This window comes from Chlamydotis macqueenii, chromosome 11 (genome assembly GCF_036417535.1).
Source record: "Chlamydotis macqueenii isolate bChlMac1 chromosome 11, bChlMac1.mat, whole genome shotgun sequence".
In the NCBI taxonomy this organism is placed as follows: domain Eukaryota; kingdom Metazoa; phylum Chordata; class Aves; order Otidiformes; family Otididae; genus Chlamydotis; species Chlamydotis macqueenii.
In genome coordinates, this window is record NC_141566.1 from 687,853 (window position 1) to 695,852 (window position 8,000).

Here is an 8,000-nt window from a genome sequence, read left to right on the forward strand (position 1 = left end):
CCAGACACAGGGCAGTGAGTTGCTCCAGTGGCAGAAGGAATAATAAAACTACCCAGCGGCTGCTGGAGAACCAGCCTTTTCCCACATGACAGGAACATGCCAACCAACCGCGGGTGCAATTTTCTCCCGGGGAAATCCCAAGTTTTCCTGGTGCCTTTCGCAGTTGCTTCTCAGGCAGGGCAGCACTAGTTCTGTAACACAGAAAGAATAAGCACAGAGGCCAGATTTCTATAATAAATTAGTGTTATTTAAAAAACAGCTCCAATGCACAATCAGTATTTCCAGACAAGTAAAAAAAAAAACCAAAACAAAACCCTCTTCTTGCATTAAAGGGGTTTACATCTATACATGAGTATATACATAACTTTGCATTAGTATATATACTGTACAGACACATACACACATATAGACGGACAAATGGAAAACAGTTTCGGGGCTTCAACATTGGTACGTGTTCCTTTTGTTTTGGTTCCGGAGCACCAAAACCACAGAGGGAAGCTCTGAAATACTGACCTCACCCGTCCATGCCCAGAGTGAGCCTGTGCCTGCCTGCACCGGAGCCTGCCCCAGCCCCGTCCCCAGCCAGGACGGGGAGCAGGCAGTCACGGTGGCCGGGGCAGCTCCGGGCAGCACCTCCAGCCCTGCTTGATGCTGTGATCCGGTCCCGGGAGCTCCTGGCGTGCCTCTGCCTGCCTGCTACAGCTCTTGGTCAACTGGGGGACGCAGCTCATAGCCAGAGAAGGCAGCTGCCCGCAGTTCATCGGGGGGCAACTGGGGCAGCTGGCAGGGGCTGGGGAGGGGGATGCCCAGGGCTGCCGGCTCGCAGTCGCCCGGGTGCATGGGGCTATCACCTGGCTGTGGCTCAGTCCCACAACCATGCAGGGGCTGGAGAGCACGGATGAGCTGTCCTCCATCCTCCTCCTTGCTGGCCAGGAGCTTCACGGAGCTGAGCAGTACCCAGGGCCCTGCCACGCCAAGGCTCGCCCGCAGGTCCTCCTGGCTGAAGCTCCTGCCCACCGTGGGCAGCGGAAGGCAGCTGCCTGCTCCTAAGGCTTGGCACCGGCATTTAGAATAAAGCTGGAGGTGCAGGGAGAGCCACGTCTCGGGTATCCGGTAGTCCCTGTCACCTGTGTAGCTGTCTCTGTTCGGTCCCACCGGCACCGTCTGCTCCAGAGCATCATCCCCATCGCTCGCCTCCCCATCCTCCTCCAACCGTGATGAGACCCCGGAGCTCAAGGCACGCTCCAGCTGGCTGCGGGTGCAGGACGGGTCCCTTCCCTCACGGCAGTCTGGCCCAAACCCGTTGGCACAGTAGCCGCTCATGTCCCTGGAAAGGCTTTCTCCGAGGAGCAGCTGGACTGAGGGTGTTTGCTCCGCCGCAGGTGGCCCGCGGGAGGGGAGCACGGTCGGCAGGAGCAGGGCAAGCGAGTCCTCCTCCAGCTCGAGGGTGGGCACCCGGATGGTCACACTCAGCTCCCCGTTCACGAGCGCCTGCAGGAAACAAGCAGGGAAGCAGTCAGCCTCAGCCTGCCGAAACCTCCGCCAGCCTCAGGGTGCCGGACTGCACACCCCGGGGAAGGGAACGGTCCTGACGAGCCCGTCTGCCACGCTCGCACCTGCAGGAAACGCAGGCAGGGCTCTGCTCACTGCAGCACCGGGGCCCCGGTGCCCGGGGACAGCCGCAGGAGCCGTCACGCTGCTGCCTTTCAGGCTAGGCTGCAGCTCTCAGGCGGAGGGAAGGGCTCTCGGCTGCTCAGGCGCAAGCAATCCCCGCGCAGAAGCCAAGAACAGGAAAGCAAAGGGCGTGGGCACTGAGCTGGGCCAGGGCACACGGAACAGCCTGCCAGCTCCTCTCTGTGCTGGCACAGGGGACTTCTTTAGCGCAGCAAGTTGGTTTTGTCCCCAGAGTGGTCAAAGGGCTGCTCAGCCCAGGCTGCTGCCGCCTCCAGCACTGGGAAACTGGGATGCAGTGGGGAGCTGGGACTTGGGAAGAAAGGCTGTCCTGCTGACAGGGGACGTGTTTCGGATTAGCTAAACAGGGCTGCAGCCCTGGGAGCCTCTCTGAGCCTCAGGGATGTACGTATCCCAGGGCAGAGCGCTGAGGGGCTGCATCCCACCCAGGCCAGACCTCCCAGGGTAGCAGCCCCACTGTTTGCTTGTCATCCCCTCTTTCTCTCCTTCAAGCTGCTGTAGATGGACGTGCAGCCAAGCAAAAGACAACCGCTTAAAGCGGGAGGCTCCTAACACCAAGGACGGTGCTTGCAGGCTACGTGCTGCCCGAGACACCCTCCGCCAGTGTGACGCATGGCTGATTGATGCGTCCCACCAGTATCTGCTCCCACGCAGCAAGGCCTGGGGGTATGATGGGTTGGACAGTAGGGGACGTACCTGGGCACTGAGATGGGTTTGGTGGTGCAAGGGGTAGAAGGAAGGAGATGCTGAGCCCCTGCAAACCCAGGGGACCCTGACTCGGCCACAGCGCATGTGGGGCAGAGGCTGGAGGAGGATTGTTCACTCACAAGTGTTTTTGGGAGGTAGATCTCCGAGGGGCTGGGGAAGATGTACAGCTGGACGAAGCAAAACCCGGCCATGCTCAGCAGCAGGAAGATGCCACTCAACACAGTGAAGAGGACCCAGGGAAAGCCTACCAGGAGGACACAACAGGCTGAGGGGTGGAAGGACCCCCGCTGGTGTACCCCCCAGCCCGCCCTATGCCAGTGCTTCCCCAGAGCTCCTGTGGCAGGTTGGGAGGGTCAAGGAGGAGACGCAGGGCAAGCCCAAGGCGGATGGTGAGAGAGCATCTCCCCAAGAAAGGTCCCCACGGGGTGCTACTGTGGGGGGGTGTGTGAGTGACCCACACCTCCACACGTGTCCATGCCACAAGCAGCAGCTGAGCCAGCAAGAGAGCTCCCACCTGTGGGGCCTGTCGGTGTCAGCATGCACTGCTCAGCCTCCCGGCTCTGCTCCCTGGCCATGCCTGCAGCCACCGTCCGGATGCAGTACTGTGTGCTGGGCTTCAGGTACCTGAAGGTGCATGGCTCTTCCTCCCTGCTCCGTTTGCAGGGCACCTGGAAGCAGAGGGCATGCATGGCCAAGGCGGCAGGCTGTGGGGTCTGTGCTCTGCTCCACTCCCCAGCGCAGCCTTGACACCCCACTTGCCCCAGATGTGGAGCACAGACCCTCCCTCTCTGCTTCCCAGCACCTCCAGCACTTGTTTCTTCACCCCAGGAGGTGTTCAAGTCCCAGAGCATCTCATTAAACACCTACTTCCATGATTTCATCTGAACAGAAATTGTTACAGATTTTTCTTGTTCATGCAATCTACAAGAGGAAAGCGACGTCCTGCCACCTCCAGGTTGCGAGCCCCAAATCAGGAGTGCAATGCATCTCACGCCTGCTAGTGCTGGGGGGCAGGGCTGGGCAACTCTACGGGCACAGGCACTACTACACCAATGCAACCAGACACCGGCATCTTTGCTCCACCAGGAAGGCTTTTGCAAGTCCCACACCCTCCGAGCCTCACCCACCCCACCACGTACTTGCTGGATGAGTACGTCGCCTTCGTACAGACTCAGCCAGTACCACAGCTTCAGCAGCACCTGGTCAACTGACTTGTAAGAGCCGTTCTTCCTTCGGTAGGGAGTGAGCGGCATGATGATGCTTACACTGAGGTTGTGACCCTGAAGCAGCCAGGACAACTTAGGGGGGCCCACAATTGCTGTAGGGAGAGAAAGGAAGGGGGAAAAAAAAAAGGAGGAGGAAAATGAAGCCCTTCAAAACAGACAGTAGGCATCTCATTTCACTAGAAATGATGTTTTTCTGTTGGACATCCCACTCCCAGCAGAGTGTGGCAACTCCTGGCACTTTTCCCACCAGTATCTTCATATGATTTCCCACAGTACCCCACCAGACCTCTCCAAGGACCCTTCTCCCCACTGGTCCCCGGGAAGAGCAGAAACCCAGCTGACGGATCTCCCCGGTCCTTACTGTCTCTGTACGGCTGCAGCTCGCTGGAATAGGCCCACTTGGACAGCTTGTCTCTGGCCACTGCTCTCACCCTTGCCCAGTAGATATCGTGGATCTTGTCAAAATACAACTCACACGCCCAGGAAGAGCCGGTGCTTTTCCCCCGGCAGGCATCTGCCTTGGTCCAGCGAGAGGTTCTGCCGAGGAGAAAATGTGGGGATTTCTCCTTTTTGGCATCTTCCTAGCCAAAAAGGAAGGCTGCCTAGCCATTGCCATCCTGTCCAAGTGGAAAGTCAGGGAGAACACAGATATTGGCCAACAGCATCCTGGGATACATTAGGAAGAGCACTGCCAGCAAGTCAAGTCCCCTCTCATCGGCACTGGTGGGACAGCACTTGGAGTCCTGTGCTCTGCCTGACCCGTGCTCTCCACTGCAAGAAAAAACACGTCCGTGCCGGAGAGCACGCACTGAAGGGCCAAAAAGATGACCAAGGGTTTGAGGCATCTGTGGTATGAGGGAGTCTGAGCAAGAGGGGACTGCTTAGCCTGAAAAATAAGGTGGCTTACAGTAAGGGGTCTTATCGACGTGATGGAGTAAAGAATATGGAGACTTCTCAGTGGTGCCCAATGAAAAAACAAGGGGCAGTGGGGACGGGTTGAAATACAGGAAATTCCATTTAAATGTAAGTGGCAAAAAAAGCCCCCAAACCCAAACCAAAACTCTTGTTGTTTTTCACTGGGAGGGTGGCCAGGAAGGGGAACAGGCTGCTTAGGCAGGTTGTGGAGGCTCCTTCCTTGAAGGTGGTCAAAACCCAAGAGGACGCAGTCCTGAGCTGACCCTGCCTGAGCAGAGGTTGGACGAGCTGGTCTCCTGAGTCCCCTGCCAGCTCTGCTATTCTGTTACTCCATGGTATTCACTGCCAGAGAATGATCCTCTGGCTACCGGGGGTCCCCCACAGCCCTCTGTCAGGGTGCAGCGGGGACGAGCCACCTCTGCCCTCTCCCCGCCACCCCACCTACCGACTCCTCCACTCCACCTGGTACGCAGCACCGTCGGGTGAGCCAGGGTCTGGCTCCCACTGCAAGCGGACGTGGAAGTTTTGTGCCTCCAGCCTCACATCCCGCGGAGGCAATGGCGTGCCTGGGGATGGGGGGAAGCAGAGGGGGTCAGGCAGCATCGCTTTGCTCTGCAGGGGCCCACTCCTTGGCTGCTCACCATTTGGCCATGCTGCACGGGTCTCCCCACTGTGCAGAGGCATCACGGGGCCTCCCCCCACCCTACAACCCCCAGCTTCAGCCCCGCAGAGGCAAGCACCAGCTCCCTGTCAGGCTCAGGTGAGCGCCAGCTGCCAGTGCGGTGCTCAGCATCCGTGGCTCACGAATCTCTTGCACACCCTGGAGCATCCTATCTGTGGCCCTGCAAAAGGCACCGACACCCTGACATGGTTGCTGGTGACCCTGGGGTTTTCTTTCCCGTCACACCTTGGTCTGAGAGCTGTCCCCGTGCTTTGTCCCCCGCGCAGCCAGGGCCACCCTGCAGTGCGCCGCGGCAGCTCCAGACTCACCCTGGAGCAGGGTGCAGCTGGTCAGGGACAGGAGCAGGCTCAGGGCAGGGCTTGTCCCGCTGTGCCCCGTCCGTCTGCCCCCAGCTCTGCGCTGCCGGGCTGGGTGCAGTGGTGAGAGGACGGGCATGCTGGAGCGTCCTGCTGCTGCAAACACGATGGGCAGTCGGAACCTGGGATTAGAGAAAATATTTACCTTTCTGAAGCTGTGGTCAGCAACACTTGCTGCAGGCACGCCTTGCACACAGTTTGGGTGCCCTGCTGTGTCACAGAGGTGCCTGCTGCGGAGCGGCGGGGGCCCCCCTGCTGCCCCCCAGGATGGGGTGAAGTAGCACCAGAGCAGCTGCCCTCAGCGCCGTGGTGGCAAGCGGGCCCGCGGGACAGCGGGCAGCTGCCGTCACACCATGCACGTGCTGCAGGGACCTGCACAACCTCTGCCTGGTTCCCGGTGGCATCTGGTCCCTCCCCAAAGGCAGTGAGGAGTCACGCTGCCGGTGTCACCGCGGTGTGGGTCTGAGAAAGCTTCCGGCCTGATGCTCACACGGCTCTGGGGTGACTCACCCCGCTCCACGCATGACGCACACCGCACAGCCAGCACACAGCCAGCGACGCCCAGCCTGCCGCAGCCTCCGTAGGACAGGGAGAGTGCCACGCATACCAGCACCTGGCCAGGTGAAACGGGGCACCCCAAAGCTCCCCCTTGGGGTGCCATGCCCCGAGTAGAGACCTCAGCCTGCGTGAGCCACAGCAGAGGCTGGTCCCGACGTGTCGGAGCCCTGCACAGCCCCAGGGGAACACCGGGGCAGTGCTGCCACAGCCGTGGGGCTGGCCTACTCCCACCCTCTGCCTCTTGCTTTTCCCATTTTATGCTGACTGTGCATTGATGTTACGAGCACTCCTGCCTTGGCAGAGTGCATAAAATGCTTTCCCAATGTTTTTGGTCCTGTGCAAGCATCCAGAGCTGGAAACAAGGAGGAGAAGCCAGCAAGTGGTGATGGCAGCTGCAACCATGGGCAAGGGCTCCTAGCCCTGAGGTGAGACCTCCGAAATGCCAGAATCAAAGTGTGCGCAGTGGGTTTACAGCTTTCCCCCGTCCCAACACTAGCTTGAGCCCCTCAGCTTTGCAGCAGGCCCCTGGTGAAGGCGGCAGGCATTCCTCCACAGAGGGAGGAGCGGCCCCCAGGACCATTCCTGGGACTCACGGAGATGCAGAGCTGCACGTCAGCTCCCCAGGGAGACGCAGGGACCCAGCCGCCTGCGCGGGCAGGGACGGGCCCGCTCCTGCTGCGGGAGAAGGCAGCGCGCTGGGCACCAGGGCTTTCGCAGCAGCGAGGGTGGCTGCAGGACTGTCCCTGCCAGCCCCGCACTGACCCCAGCACACCCGGTCCCTGTCCAACTTGGCCAGAGGGAAAAACCCAGCAACTCTCCCCATGCCACAGTTTCTGTGAAAATATGGTTTAGTGGCTACCCCGCTGGCTGAGACTGAACCCCCTCTCCTCCGTGCATCCCTCCCTTCACCCGCGTCCCCTACGGCCATGCCGTGCCGAAGCGTCAGCAGTCTCCCTTACCTCGGGTCACGCAGTTGCTCATCTGGTCTCGGCCGTACCAGCAGCGCGCCAGAGCAAACGCGGCGGCACCATCCGCGCCCACCACGCTCTGTAAGTGTGACCAGCTCCAGCTCAGCAATCCCTCGCTAGGCTCCCAGCGCACTGGCCGGCGGCGTCCTCAGGGTCTGCCCAGCTCCCGGGTTCTGTCCAGCTGGGGGACAGGCCATCTCCTCTGTGCCACTGTGCTGGGAGGCTGCGAGAGACGCATGGCACGGCACGTAACTTGGCTTTGGAGGCTCATACTCTTTTTCCTGGGTCAGGGCTTTTTTTCTTCCTTCCTTCCTTGTTGATGTGCCTCATCTGGCTGCAGGCTCCCAGGCTGGCAGCACTCGGCCGGCTCAGCAGTGCCCTCTGTGAGCGAGTGGCAAGCCGCAGCCACCCCCAGCACCCTGGCTGCACCCCACCTCAGCACCCGGCGCCCGTGTCCCCCCTTGCAGGGACCATCAGTGGCTGGGGACAGAAGCCAGCAGTGCGGGGATTGGGCCAGGACCAGGGTTACACATAGCAGGACAGACACAAGCCCAAATGTCCCTGGAAAAGGTTTTCTCTTCGCCAACTCCAGCGCTGCAGGCTGGGTGTGCAGACCTGGGACCCCACGCCCTGCTCTGCCCTAGAGACCCCAAGGAGCCCGCGCATGGCTCAGCATTGCCCAGGGAGCCCCGAGCCTTTAGCAGCCCATCGAGGGAAGAAAGCCACAGGGCTTACGCTTTCTGAGAGCGTAATGCTGTGCAACTGCAACCAGATGGACAGAGCCATCGCCCGCAGCACCACAGCTCGCGGCACCCTTCAGCTCTGCCGGGAGCTGAGCGGCGGCTGTGCCAGCCTTGGGGCAGACGCCAGCACCTTTGCTGCTGTCCCTGCACGG

At 60.5% G+C, this 8,000-nt stretch overlaps 1 protein-coding gene across 3 annotated transcripts; it reads right to left on the reverse strand.

Annotated features, from left to right (window-relative positions):
* Positions 1 to 260: 260 nt before the first annotated feature.
* LOC147599327 (interferon upsilon receptor 1-like) lies at positions 261 to 7,989 on the reverse strand. Of its 3 annotated transcripts, none has more exons than XM_086756148.1 (8): positions 7,097 to 7,989; positions 5,532 to 5,701; positions 4,987 to 5,107; positions 3,988 to 4,163; positions 3,540 to 3,718; positions 2,915 to 3,068; positions 2,520 to 2,644; positions 261 to 1,491 (listed from the first exon to the last, which is right to left on the reverse strand). In XM_086756148.1, exons 2-8 carry the CDS (start codon positions 5,656 to 5,658, stop codon positions 697 to 699), a joined length of 1,677 nt encoding a protein of 558 aa, XP_086612274.1. In that variant the 5' UTR covers positions 5,659 to 5,701; positions 7,097 to 7,989; the 3' UTR covers positions 261 to 696. The 3 variants fall into 3 exon arrangements, with proteins under 3 accessions (XP_086612274.1, XP_086612273.1, XP_086612275.1); XM_086756147.1 differs by lacking the exon at positions 7,097 to 7,989 and adding an exon at positions 5,961 to 6,936; XM_086756149.1 differs by lacking the exons at positions 3,988 to 4,163; positions 4,987 to 5,107; positions 7,097 to 7,989 and adding an exon at positions 5,961 to 6,936.
* Between the last annotated feature and the right edge of the window lie 11 nt (positions 7,990 to 8,000).

Excerpts from the sequence above, each read along its gene's own strand:
- LOC147599327 (XM_086756147.1), bottom strand. The coding sequence starts at position 5,983 with ATGCCACCGGGAACCAGGCAGAG. Across the intron at positions 5,702-5,960 it reads CCACCGGGAACCAGGCAGAG|GTTCCGACTGCCCATCGTGT; the intron begins GTTGTGCAGGTC and ends CTCTAATCCCAG. Across the intron at positions 5,108-5,531 it reads CAGCTGCACCCTGCTCCAGG|GCACGCCATTGCCTCCGCGG; the intron begins GTGAGTCTGGAG and ends CCCCATCCCCAG.